At 41.2% G+C, this 25451-nt stretch overlaps 1 protein-coding gene across 1 annotated transcript; it reads left to right on the top strand.

The window, feature by feature from the left end:
- Positions 1 to 775: 775 nt before the first annotated feature.
- On the top strand, positions 776 to 24382 carry LOC101476698 (heparan-sulfate 6-O-sulfotransferase 3-B). The gene is made up of 2 exons (XM_004570400.4): positions 776 to 1673; positions 22876 to 24382. The coding sequence occupies exons 1-2, from the start codon at positions 1132 to 1134 to the stop codon at positions 23642 to 23644; spliced, it is 1311 nt and encodes a 436-aa protein (XP_004570457.1). The 5' UTR covers positions 776 to 1131; the 3' UTR covers positions 23645 to 24382.
- Positions 24383 to 25451: the final 1069 nt, after the last annotated feature.

Below are 25451 nucleotides of genomic sequence, written 5' to 3'. Positions count from 1 at the left end.
AATTTAATTCTTGTGACTTTCCGCCAGCAGCTGTTTCCAGGGCACTCAAATAGCGCGCTCGTGTGTGTGTGTGTGTGTGTGTGTGTGTGTGTGTGTGTGTGTGTGTGTGTGTGTGTGTGTGTGTGATTAGAGATGCGGTTGCGTCACCGACACGGCAGATGTTGAAACAAGGCAGCGACAATAAAACAGGAAATTGTACTATTTGTACTTCAAGATAAAAGCATGAACTCCATGTGATTTCACTCATTGGCACTCCCTGTGTGATTTAAGTACATCAGTACCTATAACAGGCAAGGCGAAACTGGGTTATTGAAGAATAGGGATGGATGATCTGGGCTGATCAACAGCTTATAACAGGCCCAAGGTCTAAAATGCGTTAGCTAGTCTGTCTGGACTGAGTAATGAGTAATTTGTAGTTTGAGTGTAGTTTTGATGGACTGTTGCTGGGACAGTGTGAATAACCCTCAAATCAAAATGATACAGTGAAAAGTTTTATTTATTTAGAAAAGCAATATTCAGAGTTCAAACAAGCTGAAAGAAACAAAATTATACAAGAAATCATTAATAAAGAATATGCAAAATATATTGCCTTGATATTTCTTTTATTTTTTAACTGCATATAGTCAAGCAATGTAGTTTAATTGGACCTTACCTCAATTGTTTCATGTTAGTTTAATATGGTAAAGCAATGTATTTTGAAAGTCTTGAGCGGAAGTTTATCTCTTAATTGTCTGTCTCTTGCTCCTGGCTCTACTCTTGGCTAAGATACCGATCAGCAGTTGGCAGGTCCGCGAGCGTGGATGCGTGGTTCCGCTCTGAGTGCTTGGGAGCTGTTACTGCACCAGAGTTATGGCAGCACTTTGACACATTTAAGCTGAAATATGTTTAAACCTCTGAGGAAGCAGCTGGACTCAAAGTGACAGCCTTAAGTTTGAGAAGTGGTGCTGTCCTGGTGCAGGACGAGGCCGGTCAAAGCTTCCCTGCAGGAAGAGCTCTCACCTGCCGTCGGGACTTAGACTCCGGGCGATCACCCTGAGCTCAAAGTGCAGGATGAGACGGGGGGAGGAAGAGGACCCACTCGGACGTCACGCTACCGTTTGTGCCGACGGCGTGATTTAGGAGTTTTCCACCATGGAGGAGAAGTTCAATAGACTCATCTTCATCCCCATTGCGGCGGTGCTCTTCCTCATGATCGGCTATCAGTATGTGTGCCCGGCGGACAGCAACACCTGCTACTTCAGAAGTGACGAGAAGGGGCTCTTCCAGCGCTACTCTGCGGGGCTGGAGCTGGTTTATACGGAGCCGGAGGCGGACGAGGATCTCCCCTCCAAAATCACATCCAGATTCAACTTCACGGAACGGGACCTGGACCGGCGCGTCGACTTCAACATCCGCGGGGACGATGTAATGGTGTTCCTGCACATACAGAAGACCGGCGGGACCACGTTTGGGCGGCACCTGGTCAAAAACATCCAGCTGGAGCAGCCCTGCGACTGCTTGGCCGGCCAGAGGAAATGCACCTGTCACCGGCCCGGGAAAGCCGAATCGTGGCTCTTCTCGCGGTTCTCCACGGGCTGGAGCTGCGGGTTGCATGCAGACTGGACCGAGCTCACGAGCTGCGTGCCTGTAGTGATGAACAAGAGGGACAAGAAGAACACCCCAAATGGCAAAAGGTGAGGGGTGACCTGCTGGACAGGTGTGATCTCGTGTTTGTGAACGTGATTTGATTAACTTATTATTTCATCAGTGGATCCGTTTGCTCAGCTGATATGGTCACGGTTATGGTTATTTCATTCATTCATTCATTCATTCATGTTTTAACTGCTTCTTAAACAGACAAATTCACTCAACCAGCTACCTCTTACTTTTATGTCAACCCACTGTATGTGCTACACATAAGTGAGGCACACTATCACTCTTGAATCACTTATTCATTGTGTTAATAAGCCAAACAATGAAATAGAAATAAAGTCTGCTTATTCCTCTATTCAAGTTAGCCATAGTCTCTCCGACATATGTATGCAACAGGGCACTGATTGAGTGATTGATTCCTAATTTATTCAACCTCAGTTATTCAGATTGATTCACTCATTTATTCACTTTAAGCATTTGGCTCTCTTATCAGCTTAAGAATGAATAAATCAATGAAATAAATGAATTAATTTGAAAATGAAACTTAAAGACATCTCTAACCTCTCGTTCACACTCACTCACTCAATCAGTCAGTAAAAGAATGAGTGCATGCATTAAAAAGCCAATCAGTCAACTGTATTCTAATTCAATCATTCATTAAGTAGGTAAACAAAAGGGCAAACGGATAAGTGACTAATCAGGCTAAACTAATGAGTGAGTGACTCAACAAGCAAGTGTTAATAAGGTGGCTCTCACAGTTTGTTCATGTTTTAAGCAATTCATCATCAAAACCTGACGATCCTTTATGTATTCACCTTGCATATTTTTCCTACACATTTTTTGGCACGTTTTTTGCTAAATACTGAACTGAGTGAACGTGTGAGCTACAGTCTTGAAATCTGTGCAACCCTCTCAAATGGAAATACATCATATTTAACCCTCTACCTAAATAATCAAGACAATGGGCTTCCTTGGAAATGGTGTGGCAGGCAGTTAGGTGCACCTCCCCAATAAAACAAATTCTGGCTTTTGAACTGAGTGCAGTGATTGCACGTAGACAATCGTTCTTTAGCTCCGGGGGCATTCATGAGATTTGAAAAGAATTTCAAATTCTGATTAGTCCACTAGACAGTTTTCCACTTTGCCTCAGTTCATCTTGAATTAGTTTTAGCCCGGGGAGTTTTGCATGAGTCAGGGGTGAATTACATTGAGAGAAAATGCTTTTCAGATGTGTTCCAGAGCCCATGCAGTGATTTCCATTTCAAATCACTGTATTCTTTTGTGTGTTTTTAAATGTGTTTGTAATTTTATAGTTAATAGGCTAAGATATGCATTGGGACAAATAATTATTAGATTCCTTGTTGAATTTGTAAGTTTGCTCACTTACAAAGAAATACACTCTCTTCGTGTTTATGGAGAGAGGCAGAAATGCAGGAAAAAAAACACATAAAATTGATATCATTGCATATCATTCAATAAAATAAGTGTTTGATTCCAAAGCAAAACATGACTTAGCACTTGGTGAAGAAATCCTTGTTGCCAAGGACAGCGGTAAAATGTGTCTTATAGTTGATCACCAGGTTAGCAGACATTTCAGGAAGGATTTTGGACAACTTCAAAAAGTCTTTTAGTTTTTTGGCTGCTGTTTGGCAGCTTGAAGCTTCAGCTCAGCTGAAGGAGGAAGGTTCTTGTCAAAGATTTTACTTGGCCATGCCCATTGGTCCATCAATCTGTTGAAGTCATTCTGCACCCTTAGCAGAAAAAGAATTCAATTCAAATTGTATTTATACAGGGCCATATTACATCAACAGTTGCTTCAAGGTGCTTTATATTGTAAAGTAGACCCTACAATTATACATACAAAGAAAAGCCCAACAATCATATGACCCCCTATGAGTAAGTACTCTGGCGATAGTGGGAAGGAAAAACTCCCTTTTAACAGGAAGTGATAGTATATGGTATCACAATGAGATAGATGGTAAGGTGATATGTTAAATCACCAATCATCAATATGTTAAATCTAATCCAAACATGGCAGATCAATTTGATGCCAGAGAGCTCCGTTTTCTCTGGTGGGGAGGTTGGAATGGAAGAAATCGATTCTGTGGCAGATGTGCTTAATACACATAAGAAGCAGCCATCAGGAGTATTGATTAACTGATTGACTCTTTTTTTTTTGTTTTCGAACATGTAATGATCTGTAATTGATTGATACTAATGTAATGTGGCCTTGAGGGTCCTTAAAGGCACCTATAAATAAAATGTATTATTATTATTTTTATTTTTTGTAAGTTGCAAACTTAGAAATTCAGAAGGGGATCAAATAATTATTTTCTCCCACTGTATATCTGCTTTGCTTATCTTGAAGTGCCAAATCAACATTGTAGGTCATGACACCAATTCTCCTTATTGGCATGTAATGCAGGGTATAGGGCTGATAAAGCTGCAGTGTCAACATGAGCACCGCATTGCATGTCCACTCCAGCACACTTGCAAACAGCTGAGCAGACAAGTCGCTTCCTCATCCGCAGGTTTGTTTCAATTTGCTGTAATTACAGGAGCAGCACAGCTAAGCTTAAGGTAGTAAATCACTTAAGAAGGGCACGGTCCTCTGAGGTTTTCCGGCTGCGTGTTGAAGCCAATTTGCTCTGCAATTGGTTGAGAGAGCAAATCTCCATATGTTACTGTGAGTGTTAAAGGGGCTAGACGAGGGCGAGGAGTGCCTTCAAGAATCCTCCAAATCCATTAACTGCTCTCAGTGGCAGCCATCAGACTTAATTTAAGGCTTTGGAATAGTTTTGAGGTGTCACCTCAGAGCCAAATCAGCGCTATGAGTGAATCAACAACACTTCAGTCAACACTTGTCAACTCAATATAATGGCTAGAGAATAATCAGCACTCATTAGCGTTGACATTCAGCTGGCTGGCGAGGTGACTTCATGTTTAAAGATGGAAACAAATCTGGTTTATGCAGCCCTTTCTATTTAAAATAGTCATTTTATATTGTGTTGTGAGTAAAAGAAAACAGGAAGTGGTAGATGGGAGATCATGCTTCCCCTCATGGAGATAATGACTGTAAAATGAACACTTGTGGGTGTCAATTATTCTGTGGCTCATATGCACCAGACAATCGCTGATATAGGACACCAAAGTACCTCGGGGGACGAGCTCACTGGTAATGTGACATTGATCCATGGAGAGAACCACTCATTCTGCCATTCCACAGCAAGGTCAGAGGTCACTGCTGCTCCTGAGTGGCTTTTAGAAATCTGGCATCTTAATAAGGATCGAATCAGCGTCTGCTGTCTAATGGCATTCAGTGTGCTGCTGCAATTTGCTGTGTGTATGTTCTAGAAGAAGGTATCAAATCGGAGCCAAATGCACCATGAGTCACAACTCAGCTTATACCCGTGAATTTGTTGGAAGAGCTGTGAGTCATAACTCACTTAACAGCCACAAATCTGTCACCCGAAGTTTTCATTTCCCGCAGCATAATGCTTGCTTGATTTTCTGTCCGCCACCTTTAGGAAGAAATATTGGGGAACCATTACGCAGCGCAGAGCGCCGTGGAAGGAAAGGAACAATTAAGGGAAGGCTTTCTGTCGTTTTAGATTAAAGCTGCTGAATCGCAGAGTCATCTGTATTGCCACCAGGTTTCATGCAGCTTTATCAGAACTGAAAGACTCTTGTTTTGTCACTTCAGGCGATGCAGACCATTCACGATGGACTGTGACGCACACAGCGAAGGGAGCAGGAGAAATAGAACTGAGTCCGTGTGTGTTTGCGTTTTTATAGAGACGTGTTACGACTCATCTTAATACGATATGTAATGCTACTCTGATCCGTTCTGTAAGATCATCCTGCCTCGCTAGATTTATTTGTATTTCAGCCTTGATCCCTGTGTTCTAAAGAGAGGTTAAATAGTGTTAGAGCTGTTTTCCCAAATATCTATAATCCTCGCTGCTTTATACTATACCGAAGTTAGGGCATAATCATAAGTAGCAAAGCACTCAAAACGTTTTCCCTCGTCTGACTGCAAAAGAAAATCCAACTTAGTCAAAGCATGTTGATATTAAAGTCACAGATAGTGACGAGAGTGCAGACAGTCAGTGATCAAACCTGGGAATAGATGAAGCCTACTTTTATCTCAAGGCTACATTAAGCAGGATGTGATGTAGTTTGCAGACAGAGACAGACAAAAACACAGAACATGGGTAAAAAGTTTATATTTTATCATTTTCTGCTACTTTATATGTTTCAGAGACCTTTATTAGCTTGATTTTTTTCATCAAGGTTAAGCTTGTGCTTTTGTACCTTTTTGGCTTGTGCACCTGCCGTGTATAGTTGGAGGGTCCGTGCATAAGTATCATTTATCTGGAGCTGATCTCATCATATCCCAGATGAGCGGGCATATCCTGCTTCCATTGTTTAACTCCTGCTATTGCAAATGTAGATTAACCCACATCAGCTTGTTCTTCAATACCGATGCCGCTTGAGTGGTCATAACTCTTTTCTTGAGTTGTTGTCACATTAAGTGAAGACATGTAATTCAAAGTTGTAAAGCATCAGCTTGCTCTGTTATCAAAGTTTGTCAATGAAAGCTTTAAAAGGATGTTAGAAAAAGGCTTAAAAGGAAAAAGGAAGGGCCAATGTAGAAAATCCAGGAACTGCCATTCTTCTAACAGCTGCTTCAGGCTAGTCAGTCCCCACAGACTCGCAAATAAGGTTTTGTATCTAGTTTGTTGCCTCTTTCCTGTGTTGCGCCTTTAAATTTCATTGAATTAAATTTTCCAGCATTTAATGGATTTAATTAAATTTAGACTTAAGCAAAGTCCTTGTAGAAGCAAGTCTTGCAACTTGGCAGCCATATGGAAATAGCTCTGGTTAAGCTTATAAGACTTGATGTTTACATCCCTAAGAATAATCAGTGTTGTAAAGGTGGGAGGGGTAAAAAAATTCACCAGGGTCATCAGAAGGGCACTGTCCTTCATGGGTTTCTCCTTAATAAGCCTACGAAACTTCAAGAGAGCATTACATTAATACTTGGCATCCTGGGCGTGCCCTCCTCTGATTTTACCCCTCACGTTGGATATCTATGGCCTAGTTAAGAATTTTTTCCTCTTCTTCCAAAGGTACTGCTGCTTCTTCACTCAGCAGGGTGTAACACTGACTTGATAGTACAGTAAGTTGAAAAGCCCATCTTTGAACCCCCATGTTCTCCAGGAGTCTGGTTGTTGACGTGGCCACACACAAATGTGCTGCATCCCACCTCTATAGGGAACACTTGAGTACACCAGCTGCGTTGTTCTGCCTCTGCTGCTGTGTCTCTATATTTTAGCCTTTTGCATTTATGTGCTGCCCACTGCAGTCTCCTTTAGCTCTGTGTGCAGGGACCGCTACAAGATTCACCACAAGATCTGTGAGTAGTTGTAGCGATCTCTGGTGGAAAAGAGTTTCTGCTCCGGATCTGCTCCTTTGTCTTTCAGCATCCAGTAGGGCAGCTTCCACTCTTGCAGATTGTTTTGATATAACACTTCTTGGTCTTACAAACAGAGTGAACTTTATAGGACTAGGCTTAGGTGAGGGCATTGTGGGTACTTGTCCTTCCTACCAGGATGACCATCAGTTGACCTAGGACCTCATTTTGCCTCCAGGTGAGTCACCCTTGACAACGGCAATTCTATTTCTATGGCACATTTCATTATATATAAACTCAATGTGCTTAACACATAAGATAAAAACTAAAGAACCTGTGTAGGTTTACAATGGCCTAAGACTGTGAGAATGGCAAAAAGAAAACATGGAGAGAAAACACAGCTGTTAAGTGTAAGTCTGTGCGGGGAAAAAAGGTTTTTAGTCTGTTTTTGAATGTGTGCACAGATGTAATTGATCTCAGGTCAACAGGAAGCTTGTTCCAAAGTACAGGAAGACAGTAACTGAAAACACCTTCATCATGCTTGGATCTGATTCGAGGAAGATTTAAAAGATCTCCACCTGATGACTTGAGAGACACCGTGGTTTTTTAGCCAATTAATGTAGTGAACACTAGGTGGATCTTCTTCAGTTTGCTGGTTTAGGTTCTTGGATATGGAGAAAATAAGATAAGGCATGGATAAGCTAACTTGGATAAGGCAGCTTGGATGATGAAGCTCATTTGACTTCCATCTCTCTCTATGTGAACCGATGGTGTTTCCCATTTTCCCATTTCGTCCATTGGGCATTATTCTGGTTAAAAATGTTTTTCTTAAAAATCACACAGAAAGCAGTTTCCTTATAGACTGCCATTATAAATAAGACATCACTGAAGCTGCTGAGAGGACTCCTCCAGTTGCTACCAAGGTCGATTGTCTTTTTCAGTCCATCAACATTTCATAGACTAAAGGTTTGCATAATCTTTCCACTGCCTGTGAAATATTTCTATGATTTTGTCCCAGTGTAAACACAAGGGAGGCTCCAGCAGGTGAGTTCCTTTAATAATCATTGTTTTTAATCATTTTGATTATAGAATTGCTTTTGACTATGGTGGGAAAACTTTCATATTAATAAAAAATAAAATGGAATGTGGCAACTGTATGAATGTGGCCCCTAAGGTAAAAAACAATGCACTTGATAACTTAACTACAGTTTTTTTTTGTTTGTTTGTTTTTTTTAATCAGGTCATGTCATGCAAAGCGACTGGTTACTAGGCAAGAATGTATATGTCCATTGAAGCTTCCCAGCTTTCTCTAGCTGACTGCATAATGAAACATATTTTGGTCTCAGGGGATTTTGAAATGAGGTGAAGTGTGTCTAAAAATTCTTTGCTGTACCCTGAATGTGGAGAATATTTCAGGGCATGTTCACAATCTACACCTTGGCTGTGTTGAAATCGGTCTCTTTTCATGGTCACACAATTCAGTGATGAAATATCTTCTCTACCTGGATTCTTCTTATTAATGTACTTCGGGAATATTTTGCACATTTGCTGTGTGTTGTTGGTCCTGCTGGTATGTTCTGGATACAGAAGCACCATCTGTCTGCTTTCGAGCAGCACTTCATAGTCACCTTGAAGTCACCTCTCTCCCACACACACTGCCAGTGTGGAAACTAATAACACAAGCAAATACATAAACTACAGCAGGGTATTAGAGAAACTTGACCATACCTGCTCTGTAATAGGTGGAAATGTTTCATATCTGTAATTATCATTTTATTCTCTTTATGCTGCTGTCATTGTAGGTTGTTGACATATTGAAAGATTTTTCAGTGAGTGAGTAAAAAAAAACAACTAAAATTAGAGACTGATCACTAATCAGCTCCTCATTTTTAGGTGAGTTGGCATAAAACAGGTTCAGTGTTCAGCTATAGGGATGCATCATGCAAACAGTTTTTCTTGCTTGTAAGACCAGCAGCAAGCTGGTGACAGTGAATTTGATAACACACAACACAACACAAACACTCCTTTCACAAAAGTAGAATATAATGAGAACTGTGATTGCCATTTCCCGTTTTTTTCCCCCCATCCACCCCTGACTTAATCTAAGCAGCATATCCAGCTATCCTTATGTCTCGTAATTTCCCTCTTAACACGTAAAACTTACATGGCCACTTCAAGTAGTTTTTGATAGGCACACCACTGCCAAAGCCTCCTTCAGGGCTGTGCTCACAGCACGGGGCTATAGCATTCAGATCGCAGCGGGGTATGAAATTGCTGTAAGGCCACATGTCAGCCCTGCTTGAATTGCCAGGCAGTCTTGCTCGTCCTCGACTGCTGGCCTCACACTGAGCAGTCAGAGAGTGTAGCCTTACTACTGACCTCATTATTTCAGATTTAAACAAAGAATGGCCAGAACACAGATGAGCCAGGGTTTTAATTAGGATTCCTTACACATATAATGTGGTCTTAGCTATTAATCTGGCAATGGCACCCTATTACTGATGGCCATAATGGCTTTAAAGGCTTTAAAATATGGAAAGACAAGAAACAGGAAGCTGACATGGTTTAGTAACCAAGAAGGAAAAAAGGTAAGAAAGTTTTGATCAACATACTGAAATACTTTATTATTTATGGAAATAATAGTCTATTGGGAGAAAAACGTCTCTTGACATTAATCTTCCCTCACAGTGGCAATGAGTCAGATGTGTCAGATGAGTCAGATTATGTGGAGATTTCAGAGAGGGGTGTGTATTATTGAGGTTTTCTTTCATTCTGAAGGGGGAGACCTTAAATGTCTGTGGGCATAATGCTGTCTTTTTACTGTCAACCTTGCCTTTGACTGTAATTCAGTGTCTATGCTTTCGCATGAGGTCATTTCAGGCTGCTGACAACAACACAGCTGTTAAAAATCGGTGTGACAAATGCAAAAATAAAAGAAAATGAGAACTCCAGGAACCAGAAATCATAAAAACACTCCAAGTGGGTGTGGGATTCCTTTAAATGACAATTTGTAACTTTTTAAAGACAACAACTTTAATTACACCAGTTCATAGTCAGTAAAATCTACTTCTGCGTTTAATTTCATACATACAGTTTACATCTTCTGGTATGACAGTAGCTTATAGTGGCTAGTTTTTATGAGAAATATTCCTGTGCATGTTATCTGCTTAACTTATTGCATTTACCATTTATTAACTTAGGGTTATTAATCTGAAGCCAAAAAAAGCTAGCACTGGCTGGTGTGACAATGCTAGTTTGTGCTACTGTTATAGTACAATTTAAAACAATGGGGAAGATAACTGTTAGGAATGCAAAGTTGGCAGGCAGCATACCCGACAAGCGACTGAAGAGACAAACAATGAAAGTAAAGGATACTGTTGATTTAGTGTTTTTTAAACATTAGTGTGTAGTCTAGGCAAGCCGACCCTGGAAAGTTCAGGCCTGACAATTCTATGATTTAATTTTAGACAATAAACGTCTATGGCGTTATTTTTGTGCCACTATTCTGTCAGTTCAGCCTTATATATTATGTTTAACCCAAGTGTGCACCCAGGCAGGTCGTGGGTAACAGGCATCTCTGAAAAAGTTAGAGCACTTTTGCAAATATGTGATGTCTTGATAAATCGAGCAGATATTTGAAGTTTACACAGCACCATTCTCGCATGAAAATATCTTAAAAGTTTATTTTGTGACCCAGAAAGAGTAATATTTCAAACTCTGTGTTCCTCTGCCACTGCCTCGTTTGAGTTTTGGACGAAATGGATTCTGGGATATTGCATTTCGTCATTTTGAGCTGATTGGAGACCAAAACAGCCAATCAGATTTTTTTGCATCCAAGTCTGTGATTGGCTGGTTTTGTGGCACAAATATAACTGTGTACAGAAAGAGTTGAGCGCGCAAGCAACACATTGCGAGCGAGCACAAATGCAAAAACTGAGCGAGCGGGGCTCCTATTGTGTGTGTGTGTGTATAATAGCAAACACTGAAATACATTTTTTGCACGCAGCAATGAATTTTGTTCACTCAAATTTAGCTTTTCTTCGCTCAAAAATAAATTTCTCCTCAAAATGCAACACTTGCACCTGGAATTTTTTTTTTTTTACGTGTGCTCAAATTCTTTTTATGTGCGCTCAGAATAGTGGCACAAAAATAACGCCATAGACGTCTGATGTATGTTTCTGATATTCGTGTAAAGTTTGATGCCCCTAAGACTATCATGTCTACTATCTTTGTTGTCTTTTTTTTTGTAATTCTGTGCGACTAATTTTAAAAAATTAAGAGATTTTAAGTTAGCCACTTACGAGATAAGTGGCATTATCTCATACGAAACTATAATCTGCCTAAATGTTACACTGTATCCTTGAAAGAACAGAAAGATACCAGTCTGAAATGTAGAGTGTAGATTTTTGCACACCTCTGTATAGGAGACATTTCACAACTTCTAATTTGTCACTTGCTGTGGGTGGAAAAGTAGATGTACAGTACCTTACACCAGAGTTTTATTTTTAGGAAAGGGTAAACGTACAGGCCTTTTGGGAGATCCTATGCAGCAGCCTGATATTGTGATGTAGGCTGACAAGGGATAAAATCTCCACGTGTTTAGCATTGAGGGCTTTTTTTTCCTTTGCAAATTCTTCCTATCCTTATACAGCTCTGACTAGCCTTTGGTGGCGCCAGACGAGGTATATGACACAAAGTGTTTGATGATGAGGTGTAGACGCTTGATGCGCTCAATCCGAGGTATGTGTTAGCGTATGTCTTTTCACACTTTTCACACTCGTGACACAACATATCCTCACCAGATTCTTAGTGACGTCTGTCTGCATTCAAAATAGCCTTCAATACTAGCTTGTTATGCCAGTATCATTGTAAAGGGTGACCTCAATCACATGCTTTATGATTCAGGTCACATTTACAATATATATTTTTTTATTATTTTATTTTCTTTTTTCTTTTTACCAAACTGTTGACCTATTGATATTTACTCTGATTACTTATTATGCTTTATTATTTATACTTTATGTATGATTTATTTTTATTTATTGTTTTAAGTCTTTAACAGATCACTGATGCATTTGACATCTGATGAAAATCATGTATAACTGCCTTGAAAAACTGCAACCTTACGGCCCCAGTATACATGTAACATTGATTGCTTTGCTTGAGGAAAGTTACTACAGCTATGTAGCATTTACACCAGTGCTTAGGGTGTGGGTAACTGCAGCAGTATTCTCCTGAATGACAGGTGTCACTTCTCAGACAGCACCTTATCTCAGAGAAGTAATTCTTGCTTCTCCATTTTCAACTGGAAAAAAAAAATGACATAAGTGCCAATCTTCCCTCCCTGAGCCTGGTTCTGCCAGAGCTTTCTTCCTGTAAAAAGGGAGTTTTTCCTTCCCACTGTCACCAACTGCTTGTTTAGTAGTCTGGTTGTTGATTGATATCTAACCATAATAAGAGAGACACAGAGTTACACAAACAAGTATCTTTTATCTAGACATTTCTTTTGTGTGTAAATGTCTGGTTTAAATCCTTCTCCTAAAAAGTAAAGAAATAGTGTTAAAGTAGAAGGAAAAAAAGTAAAATTGCCCGAATTCTGAAAAAAATCAAAGCTTTCACTGCACTCTTTAAGGCAGTGAGCAGTGTTCTGTATTTTAGTGAGAAATAAGAGATATTTCAGAGGATCTTGGTAATCTTCATACTCCTTCGGGGGATTAGGGACAGTCGAAGACAGACTTTATTGTGGGGGAGGGGGGTGGGGCTGGGTGGGGACTGGCTGTGTTTTGGTGTGTGTTTAGATTTTGTTCAAACAAGGGGAAAAAAATCAAAAGCAGGAAGTTTTTGTTAAAAAGGATTCAAATGAAACTGCTAAATTGTTTAGGGACTACACTTCAGATTTAGTCCTTTTTAGTCCTTTTTACTTCATTTTAGTATCCTTTTCAAGTGCAGTCTTCCTTTTATCCCTACTCTATGTACATGGACCGAGAGGAAAAGCTGACACCTGACAAAGCTGCAAAGATTAAGATGTCAAAGTAAGGTTGAGGCTAAGACACTGTAATGACTAAGTCTGCACATGCCAGGTAAGTGTGCTGATGTCCCTGGTGCTATTCTTGACATGGTTGTGTCTAAAAAAAGGAAAAAAAAGAACCTTATGGAGAATTACATCTGAAAGGCAGACATTTTTATTTTTTTCATAAATGGAGATTTCTGTTGCAAATATAAATTTATATTGAACTGTTGATTACTCAATTCAAATATAAGTGGCCTCCAGCTCTTCAGGTAGTCTATCACCCAGTTTTTAGCAAAACCACACCTTCACACCCGGCTTGCCTGGACACCGCGTCTTTCTCCGTCCCCTTGTCTCCACACCACCATCCCTGAGGCTTTTTTTATTGCTGAAAATAGCTTTTGATATCTCTGACCAATGAAGATCACAGTGCAGCCCTTGCCCATCTCTTCTCTCCTCAAGCTCTCCCTCTAAATCTATGTTCTGTATCAGTTATCAAGCAGTGGTACCTGCCGATACTCTCCACAACTGGGTAATGTTTCGGAGGGGAGAGTGCACTTCTGAGAGACCATTTACTACTCAAAGAGAAAGTACTGTGTTGTAGTTTCTGTGTGTGCTGTGCTTGGTGGACGGTGAACCCGCTGTGCTGCAGATGGGGACAGGGATCATTTTGCTTGTAATTGGGACACAAAGATTAAATTAGTACAGAAGAGTGAAAATGGATCCCGCTTGACCTCTTGGTCCAGAGCCTGATGAGATGAGATTTCTGTGGTCTCAGTTCATCTGAGCAGCTTCACTCGATCATCCTGATAATGTGCCCTTTACCTCTGCCCTCTGACATTCCTCTTCTAGTTGTCTAACTTGTTCCTGGATTTGCAGATATCCGCTGTCTGTAGTGGGGTTTTTTTCAAACTCAAACTAACTTTTTCCTTCTGCTCTTCTGTAGCCTTCCATTCACCAAGAGGCAATTTGAGAAAGAATGATAGCTAAATGCAGCGTTAGCTGCTGTAGACATTTATATACAGGCTTATTCTAGCCTCATAAAAAAAATCTAAGGATTTTTTTTCCATGGGTGGGACTGGGGAATTTATTTATACAGTTTAACACTCAGATTATCTTCTTCATTGGGGTTGTTTAGGTTTGTTTTGACAAGATTTTCATTATTTGATGAATTAATGAAAGAAAAATATTTTCCACAACCTCTATTTGATGTTATTCTGACTGAACTACAAATACAAATTTACATTAATATATTTGTATTAATAAATCCTAAACTTGGATAGACGGCTGGGTGATCTTCTATGTAGCTGGATTGTGCTATCATACCAGCCTGTGATAGCTAGTAACTGATAGCATACGTCAGGGACAGGGTGGTGGATGGAAATAATGTGCACTGATTCATACAGCTGCTATGTCATCCACATAGAAAAAGTAAATGCACAAAGAGGAGTTTATTTCCAACTTGTAGCATGAAAAGAAAGGAAGTGGATAATGCAATAATGAACTTACTTAAATTACTTACTGACTAGTAACCACAAGTTACTATAAACACTAATAACTAGTTATTTCTTCTCTATTTACTCAAATCATAATATTGTTGGCAAATCAGTCAATTTTAGCATTTAAAAATGACTTCTGGAAAGATGAAACTGAAATGTGGAGACAGCAGGAGCGTGTGACTAAGGATGGCGGTGGCTGAGGCAATTTGTAATTCCATGTTAGATCCCTTGGGGGCAAAGAAACACCTTTAAAATTGATCTGCTCCAACTGCGTAAGTTATCAACCCCCGGGCTTCAGGAGCGAAATTGTCCTGCCCTGTGCTTGTTTTAAGAGTCACTTCTTCTCCCATCTTGGCTGATAGAAATACCTCAGAAAGCGATACTTCATTCACAGCGTGTATTGGAACAGTACAAAGCTGAGCCATAGCAAATACGAGGGTCTCAAATACAACATAATCCATTTTCAGGTTTTAAAAGAGAAAATAAACAAGATTGCTGTGGATCCACAAAGCTTCTCTATTGGCTGGTTTTTCTGTGGCATAAAAAGCTTCCATCAAGGCTTTTATCATGAGTCTGATAGCGTCCTTGATGGTAGTGAGTGAATTAACAAGGCACATATCGATCTTTTGCTGTGAGTTTCCTCTGTAGCTTTTTGATGATGATTTAGAGAGTAAGAGAGAGACAATCAGGAAGAGAGATGGAAAGAGGGCGATCAATAGTGTTTGCAGGTTTGCTGTGTGGGGTAAGGTGACAGGCAGCAACGAGGACATTGACAAGGTGTCAGATTGATCGCCAGCAAAATACGACAAGCCGATTTAATTTTGCCTTCAGGACCAACATGCATGATCTCACACCCACTGTTGTGTGTTGGCAATGACTGAGCTATTATTTGACCGTAGCTTCAGGTAGCTTTGTTCAAACTTTTCTGAGGTTTGAATGAGCATCAGGCTTTGGCTCGATCGATCGAGAACCTGAAAACATTGAAAATGTTCAGGCCTGAAAGATTTGACACATGTGGAATTAACTAGGACTGAAGGCAGACGATATCTGATATAAATGGTTGATAAAGAAGAGATCATGCTGGATAGAACTAACATGCAAAAGCAATGAGCATCACAGGAAAAGGTTGGAAAGCTAGAGTTTCTCAGCTCTGTATTGCAGATTATAGAATGTCAATTACTTGGAAAAAATAATCATTGGCAAGACTATGTCAAGTTTAGCTAATGTTAATGTTAAGTAATTGGTGCACCTAATGCTAAATGTTAGGGGGTATCTACAAACATAGAGCCTGTATTCTCAGGCATCAATCAAATACCCACTAGAACAGTCATTGCATTTATAAAGAAGCTTTATTAAAAACCATAAAAAAGGGTTTATAGTTCAATTCAATACAGTTTTATTTATACAGCGCCAAATCACAACAACAGTTGCCTCAAGGTGCTTTATATTGTAAGGTAGACCCACAATAATACATGCAGAGAAAACCCAACAATCATACGACCCCCTATGAGCAAGCACTTTGGCAATAGTGGGGAGGAGGAAGCAATAGTACAGGGTGGGTGGGCCATTTATATGGATACACTGTAATAACATGGGAATGGTTGGTAATATTAAAGTCCTGTTCGTGGCACATTAGTATATGTGAGGGGGCAAACTCCTCAAGATGGGTGGTGACCATTTAGAAGTCGGCCTTCTTGGATAGAACTTTTGTTTTTTCAATAGGAAGAGGGCCATGTGACACATCAAACTTATTGGTAATGTCACAAGAAAAAAACAATGGTGTGCTTGGTTTCAACGTAACTTTATTCTTTCATGAGTTATTTAAAAGTTTCTGATCACTTATAAAATGTGTTCAATGTGCTGCCCATTGTGTTGGATTGTCAATGCAACCCTCTTCTCCCACTCATCACACACTGATAGCAACACCGCAGGAGAAATGCCAGCTCAGGCATCCAGTAGCCGTAGTTTCAGGTGCTGCACATCTCGTATTTTCACACCATAGACAATTGCCTTCAGATGACCCCAAAGATAAAAGTCTAAGGGGGTCAGATCGGGAGACCTTGGGGGCCGTTCAACTGGCCCACGACGACCAATCCACTTTCCAGGCAACTGTTCATCTAGGAATGCTTCCTATTGAAAAAACAAAAGTTCTATCCAAGATGGCCGACTTCTAAATGGCCACCATGGTCACCACCCATCTCGAGGAGTTTGCCCCCTCACATATACTAATGTGCCACGAACAGGACTTTTGATGTGAATGGTGAAGTTAACAAACAAAACCACTGCTATTGGTCTGACACTAACCCACATTGGATGGATCCCTCCAAGACTGTTGGAACAACAAAAGTGATGGTTTGGTGTGGTATATGGGGTACAATGATAGTCGGTCCATTCTTCATCAATGGAAACCTCAAGGCCACTGGATATTTGAAATTGCTACATGATGATGTGTTTCCCTCTTTATGCACTGAAGCTGGCACGTTTCCTGAGTTTTTCCAGCAAGATGGTGCACCACCACATTATGGGTGCCAGGTCCGAGCATTCCTAGATGAACAGTTGCCTGGAAAGTGGATTGGTCGTCGTGGGCCAGTTGAACGGCCCCCAAGGTCTCCCAATCTGACCCCCTTAGACTTTTATCTTTGGGGTCATCTGAAGGCAATTGTCTATGGTGTGAAAATACGAGATGTGCAGCACCTGAAACTACGGATACTGGATGCCTGTGCTGGCATTTCTCCTGCGGTGTTGCTATCAGTGTGTGAAGAGTGGGAGAAGAGGGTTGCATTGACAATCCAACACAATGGGCAGCACATTGAACACATTTTATAAGTGATCAGAAACTTGTAAATAACTCATGAAAGAATAAAGTTACGTTGAAACCAAGCACACCATTGTTTTTCTTGTGACATTACCAATAGGTTTGATGTGTCACATGGCCCTCTTCCTATTGAAAAAACAAAAGTTCTATCCAAGATGGCCGACTTCTAAATGGCCACCATGGTCACCACCCATCTCTTTTTTTTTTTTTTTTTTTTTTTCTTAAATGACATCAGAAACAGCAGTATGCGACATTACGTGATGGCAGAGCTTCAGTTCATCCTTTGTCATTTTTTTTTTTTTTTTTTTTTTTAATAAATAGGACAGGGGGAATGAATGAGAGAAAGAGGGGGAGAGAAAGAAAGAAAACCAAAGGGGAGAAGAGACGGTGAGAAGGGGGGGGGAAGAGAGAGAAAAAAAAAAAAGAACTCCTGGGTCACCTGTATGGAGAAAAAAAGAAACAAACAAAAAAAACAAACAGAGGAGACAGCAAACAACAAAGAGCAACATAATAATAGAGAAAACAAAGCACCATCACAATAAACTAGCTAGTCATAGATATCAATATTTACTAAATAATAAACGATATTGTGCAGCACGCAAGATAGACAGCGCACAGTGTGCTTTGAGGCAGCAGCCAAGAAAGCTTTAGTCCGCGTCTGTGAATACCCATGTGTGCATACCTGTGTGGATCAGCATGCTTGCATTCCAAAGGTTTCTCCATGTAATGATCTGCTAGGGAGTGTGGGGGGGCCACAGCCCCGTCCTCCAGGGTGTGAAGTGGGTATGGAGGAGATCAAAACTCCAGACATCCAGAGGCCCTCAGAATACAAGAGACCATGGAAGACCAACAGAGGGGCAGCCGCGCCACCACCCATCTCGAGGAGTTTGCCCCCTCACATATACTAATGTGCCACGAACAGGACTTTAATATCACCAACCATTCCCATGTTATTACGGTGTATCCATATAAATGGCCCACCCTGTATATGGTATCACAATGTTAAAATGACCAAATTAATACTATCCTTAAATGACTGTGAATTGCTAGTCTTGGTAGCCAGGGATCGGCCCACCAGGAGCTCACAAAGCACCCGACCCCTATGGTGCCTCCTGCAGGTGGGGGGCCCATGTCCCTTTTTCGGGCTGTGCCTGGCCGGGCCCCAGTAACCCTATCCCTGGCAGGATAAATTGTTCCCTTGATGGTCTTCTGATAGGGGTCTTCTGAATCGCTCTCTGTCTGGTCCCTCACCCACAACCAATTTACCATGAGAGACCCTACCAGGGGGCAAAAGCCCCCAGACAATATAGCCCCTGGGATTCCTGGGAGACACAAACCCCTCAGGTAGTGATTTGCGGAGGGGCTACTCTGCAGTTCATTTCACATTTTCTTTTATGTGAAAAGAAAATGATCCCTTCACTCTGCAGGACTCCGAACCTCTGCTATTGTTTTCGCCCTTTTTAGCTAATTATGCTTGTCCTCTTTCCTGTTCGCTCTCTGCCCTGTCACAACTAGTGGACAGAAAACGTTAGCTCATGAATGCAGGAAAACATTTATTCTAACAAATGAGTTAATATTCTCAAGTAGCCAAAACAAATTTACTTTACTTCAGCTTTCAACAAATGCTGTCTAACAAGACCTTCCGTTTTAGAGTGAAATGTTTCTACTGAAAGCACTTTAGCCACTTCAGATTCAAAAGAACACTTCCTATGGTTGAGGTCATGGTTATTTTCTGCTTTCATAAACGCCATAAAATTCTCGATCAAAGTGAGAGTTTATGTTTGCTGCATGAGAAGACTCCAACTACACACCCAGTGAGGAATCATTCTTGACCTTCTTCGCGTGACCCGCGCCTCTGTCCCTGACACGAGTAAGCAGAGAGCTTTGACATTTACTGCTCTTTGTCAATAGGTCATGATGAAAGCACAGACACACAAAGGCTGCTTTGCATGGACATTTATTGATCTGACTGTCTTGTGGTTAGCTGTACAGATAGATGATAGGCGCAGGAGGAGGAAAAGGCTGAGCTGTTTTCCAGGAAGTACAACAAAGGCTGTTTTTGTGAGGCGCTCTTGTGTGCCCATCCATCTACTGCTGTCTGTTCAACTCGGTAAAGACGGCAGAGTAATTCACTTAGCTTGCACTGTGCATGGCTATTATCTCTGGATGGTGTGTCTGTCTGCGGGTGTTCTGCTGTGATATCATTACACCACTCACTTAAGTATATATCACAACTGATTGATATTGCTGTCTGGCAATAATTGCTAAATTGCTGACCTTTTAGGGCTGTTTGGCTGTGCAGTCTTTACTCTGTAGCACAAATGCTCTCTCAATTAATCACATTTTATTCAGTTTAGCATTGAAGTTTAAGCTATTACAGCTGTACAGATGCTCTTTTTACATCCGGTATACATTATCCAACAGTCCAGCATTCTGCTAATACCACATCCTGGGACTCATGTGGATGTTACATTGGCAAGAGATTCAGACGTCAGATTATTCCAATCAAAAGAATTCACTACCACCTTTCTGGCGAGATAAACTACAAGATGTCACCATCTTGTAGTTGGAGACCGGTTCTGCCGGAGGTTTCTTCCTGTTAAAAGGGAGTTTTTTCCTTCCAACTGTCACCAAAGTTCTCGCTCATAAGGGGTCATATGACTGTTTGGTTTTTCTCTGTATGTATTACTGTAGGGTCTACCTTACAATATAAAGCACCTTGAGGCAACTGTTGTTGTGATTTGGCGCTGTATAAATTAAATTGAATTGAATTGAATCCAGAGGCCCTTTGTCCATACCTCGACGATTCAAAACTGTTTTCACAGCATTCGAGGAACCTAAACGATATTTGGCATCTGGTTTTAATGTTGTGTTGCATCACCCAAAGAAGTATTTAATGCTACAGTCAAACACTTCTGCTTTTCTTCCACTAGCAAAATGAGATGAAATTCATCTCCTTTTTATTAATTTCTTTTATAACATCACTGCAGTCAGCTCTCCTTTCATGGTAGGTGTCCTTTTTTGATTTTCATTTTGTCCTTTGTAAAAATGTAATCAAAAGTATTTTTCTTAAAGGACGATGACTAAAAATTAAAACAATATGAAAGAAAAAATTTACAAAAGCTCAGTAAAACAGGAATCAAATGTATAATGTCTTGAAAAACAGGTCAAACAAAGGCAAAATTAAGCAGAAAGCTTAGAGCGAGAGGGCTTGAACAGTATAGAAAGCATAGAAGATATTAAGGGCTGTGTAAAATAACAACACAAATAAAAGAAATTTGAGTTGCTAATGATAGAACAGCCACATGAATGATTACACTTTGCTACCCTTCCTAGATGGCAGCAAAAATCCGAGTTCGTTAGGATAATTTTTACCATTGCAGTATACACTCAGTACTGCAATGGTTTCGTGTCTGTACACTAGTTTCATGTCTGCACGGGGCTCTCTCCACGTACTCTAGGTTCCCCCCAGAGTCCAAAGACACAACTCTTTTATTTATTTAAAGAGTTTATTATTAATTTTTTATTATTAAGAGTTTATTAATTCTAATTAATTGGCCTTAGGTTTGAATCATCTCTTCCTCTGTGTTAGCCATCTGTGACTTTTAGATCTCAGAAATTGTCGGCTGTCGCTCGGGGCAATTTACAGTGTTTTGTTTTATAAAGAGGCTTCACAATAACTGTGAAGCATTTCATGCCTGACTGATAAAAACTGTAACTCAAATTAAAGCACCATGTGAAATGTGTGTGTTCCAGCACTGCTTTTATTAGCACCAGCATACTAAACCCACCTTCAGCTAATCACGCAGTCGCACACATGCACACTCATGTGCTACACTATAAAAAGAAACACACAAACCATAAGGGATTGTTACACCTGCAGGGTAACAGTTGGTTCAAGAAAGGTACATCAACAAGTCATAAGACCAGTAGATGAGGAAATTTCTTTTTGCGTTATGTGCTGAAACCATTCCTGCAAATAGGTTTAAAAGAGAATTTTCCAGTGCAGCATTGCTGGTAAGTGTCCTTGGAGCTGAAACCTCCCAGAAAGTAAAATTCAGCTTTGCGGAATGAAAGAAAGAAAATGTTCCGCTTTTTATTTTATTTAGGCCTTATGTCAGGCTTCTGCATGACATGGTAAGGTCATGGTGATCTGTGCACACAAGACGAACATTTTCAATTTCTCCTTTATCTATGCTGTTTTCGTTTAGAAGAAGGAATAAAAAAACTTTTTGAAAATGGCTGAATTTCTCCTGCCGATGACTCCCTCAGTCACCTTGTTGTTATGCTGGTCATCACTGAAATCAATAGATAAGAGCAGAAAGCTGTGTTTGTTCGCTGAAAGGCTTCCGTGCAGCTAGGTTACAGCAATTTTTGAAACGCTGTTAGAGGCAGATCAGAGACAGGAAAGGTGCTGGAGATGAAAAAACTCATTACTAGAGGCAGGAAGGAGCAAATTGGTGTGACAAAAACAAAAATAATTCCACATTTGCAGGATATTAAATGCTATGCGTGCTTGGTTTGTGTTTCTTTCAATGTCATTATTCTCTAACACCCTCAGACATACTCAGTGATGTTTTTCATTTAAACCCTAATCAGACTTTCAGTGCACTCCATATACTTCCAACGCTGTGTTATCTTTTTTCCGCTCATATTTCTTTTTTTAACTGTGGCAGGATATGAGAAATTTGATGTATAGTTTCATCCTCCTTTGCTGTGTTGAAAATGTGACTCGCTGACACGTTTCTTCGACTTTAGTATCTTTCTCTGAGTACTGCCTGTACTCAATACCACGTGCTGTTGCAACTCAGTTGAAGTTTGAGGTTTTAAAAGAGAATGATAAAGAAAATATATCTATGCAGTGGTTGAAAAAACATCATAAACTGTGAGCGGATCAGCTGAAATATGAATTTTTGCCTTTGTAAGTGAAATTATGTCAGTATGCAAATATTGAGTTACAGGCAGCAGGTGTTTAGTTTAGCATGGCATTAAAACAACAAACAAAAAGCCTGATTTGTGGTATTAGGGGAAGTCATGTTTATGATTTATGAATTTTTTGCTGGTAAACCTTCATTATTATTTTTCAGCTATGCTAATGTAAATATTGGCTTACTTTTACTCTTCTTTTTTTGTGCCAGTTAGGCTACGCCCACACATACACGGTCATTTTTGCCTGTAGTTTGCGTGAAAGACACCAACTCGTTTGCTAACACTCGATGCCGACTGGAAATGGAGACCTTTGAGACCTTCAAAGTAAAACCTGGACCTTTTTAAACATGTTTGCTCAATGTTCACTTAGTGAACTTTATGTTTATACAGAAATGAGTGTGGGTTCAGATTTTTTATCTACCTCTTGGAAAAAAGGAGCCTGGTTCTGAATGCTGTTGGGTACCTCCTCCTGTCATGTCCAATATTGTTGGGTCTTTACCTTGGAATTAATTTTTAAGCTAGTGCGATGTGCATGCCAAGCACCTCGTCTAACGCGTCTCTTAATCTGTCTCTGCAGGAATTTCTACTACATCACTATGCTACGTGACCCTGTGTCACGCTACCTCAGTGAGTGGAAGCACGTGCAGCGTGGGGCTACCTGGAAAACTGCCCTCCACATGTGTGATGGTCGCCCTCCCACTCAGGATGAGCTTCCTGCCTGTTACAGCGGTGAAGACTGGACAGGGGTGCCCCTTCCTGACTTCATGAACTGCCCTTCGAACCTTGCTAACAACCGGCAAGTCCGCATGCTGGCAGACCTGAGCCTGGTGGGATGCTACAACATGTCGTCCATGAGCGAGCTGGAGAGAGGCCGCGTGCTGCTCGCAAGCGCCAAGTCCAACCTACGCAACATGGCCTTCTTTGGCCTGACGGAGTTTCAGCGCAAGACGCAGTATCTGTTTGAACGGACGTTTGGCCTGCGTTTCATCCGGCCCTTCACGCAGATCAACAGCACGCGAGCTGCTAGCGTGGGAATCAGCGAGAAGGTGCGGTGGCGCATCGAAGGGCTCAACGCCCTCGACATGGAGCTTTACGAGTATGCCAAGGAGCTGTTCCTGCGGCGCTACCAGTATAACCGCCAGAGGCAACACCAGGAGGAGCGGCTCAGGAGACGGCAGGAGAGGCAGCAGAGACAGCGGCTGCACAGGACCTATTTGGCTGAACTCTGGAGACTGGGAATAGGAGGAGGAGGAGCAGAGGAGGTGGAAGAGGAGGAGGTGGAGGTGAAGGTGCTAGAGGAGGTAGCCACCACAGAGGACTATGGCAGCCAGGTCGTGCGGTGGTGAGGAGAACACGGGAACTGCAAACACTTCATCGGTGACTGACGGCTGGTTGATTCATTGTGCTTTACTCCCCTCCCTCTGTCTTCCTCCATCTCGCCTCTGCTGTGAATCTGCCAAAACCTCCTGCCCTCCCAGCCTCATAGCGCTTTGTCAGACTGCCGAATGGTGTCTTAATATTTATGATGGATGTATTTCTCATGGCGACATTTTGTATTTACATTTTTTTCTTATGGCTATTTTTGGCACTGCGGTTGCGAAATTGATTGATTGATTTATTAGCAAGTGCTCTGAGTGTTCTCAAAGCAGCAAAAATGTTTCTTAAACCATCGTTAGAAGAACTAAGTGAAAAACAAGTGTCATTAAGGAGGCCCATTTTAGTAAATTTCAAACTGGTGACTGCCTTGTGGTGAAGGATCCTCAGTGTCATGTGTGTGATCTTGCGCTGTGTTGAACAGTGAAATCTTGTAGTTAATCTGTGGTGTTTGGCTTCGTAGGAATATCAAAGCACAAACCTGGCAATAGTCTGCAGTGTGTTTTCTTCTTTCCGACTGATTAAGCTGCAATATAAGAGAAACAGTCGAAGCAATTTCTCGCAGGAAATGTGTTCAATAAAAATATGCAGCAGCCAGTGATGTTAATTTGTACCTGATGGACTCTCTGTTATGCATGTGTACATGCAAGTGTTCTTGCCTTGCTCCTTTTTTTCACAGCATGTTCTCACCATAAAAATCTGAAATCTTCCCTCAGTGTGCCGACTTCTTCCACCACCATGCACGCACAAATACAGTGACGCACACTGATGAAGCTTTTTCTCAAGGAGAGGAGGAGAGCTGTTGGCCTGACAGACAGGCTGTCAGAGCCAATTTCAGAACTCTTACATCACAGAGACAGAACATTGGTATTTCCACCATTAGGCCATTGATTATGGGGCTTTTTGCTTCCAGATTGATCATTTAAAGTTCAATTGACCATGACTCCGCCTTAGCACAAAGTAACAAAAACCCAGCAGCTTGCTGAACACATTTTCCTCCCTAATTTGACAAACATGTTGCTCTGCTGAAGTTCCATTTACACTGCAGTAGCCCACATAGCAAAATTGGTATGGCCCGGATCTGGCCCACACAATTTGCTTACACATGGCCACATACCGCAAAGAATGACGCCCCTTTGGTGGCCCAGATCTGGCTTTGCCAGATGTAGCCCACACATAGGCCAGCACAAGGCCATTTGCAGACACGCTGGTGGTCCTGTGCTGGCCCATGTGTGGATTACCTCTGGCAAAGCCAGATCTGGGATACCAAAGGGCCGTCATTCTTTGTGGTATGTGGGCAATATGTAAGTTGTGTGCAGCCACGGGTCAGTTGCAGACACACTGCTGACCCTGTGCTGGCCCAGAACAGTTTCAGCTCTGACCCCAGATGTCAGCCTAATGTGTAACTTAATCAAGCCATGTAATAACAACATGTGCCGGAACATAATAGTGCAAAAGTAACATGACGAAACTCTGTTCAGACAGTGAATGGACTAATTCTTAGATAACGCTTTTCTACTCTCCCATATTACTCAAAGTGCTCTATACAACATGCCACATTCACCCAATCACACACTTTCTCTAAACTGAGTGCTTCCTAACTACATTCATACACATTCACACTCTTGACATGCAGACTGGAGGAGCCAGGGGTCTAACCACTAACCCTCCGATCAGTAGGTGACCTGAGCTACAGCCACCCACTGGCAAAGATGAGTAAACCGTCACTAGGTTTTGGATAAAGTGTACCCTCACAAACCTGTCAAACCTGCATTTGAA

The sequence above is a fragment of the Maylandia zebra genome, linkage group LG23 (genome assembly GCF_041146795.1).
Source record: "Maylandia zebra isolate NMK-2024a linkage group LG23, Mzebra_GT3a, whole genome shotgun sequence".
Lineage (NCBI taxonomy): Eukaryota > Metazoa > Chordata > Actinopteri > Cichliformes > Cichlidae > Maylandia > Maylandia zebra.
Note: the sequence above shows the minus strand (reverse complement) of the source record. Positions and strands in the feature narration are given on the sequence as shown.

Coding starts and splice junctions, on each gene's coding strand:
- LOC101476698 (XM_004570400.4), top strand. CDS start 1,132: ATGGAGGAGAAGTTCAATAGACTCATCTTCATCCCCATTGCGGCGGTG. Junction 1,674..22,875: donor AACACCCCAAATGGCAAAAG/GTGAGGGGTGAC, acceptor CTGTCTCTGCAG/GAATTTCTACTACATCACTA.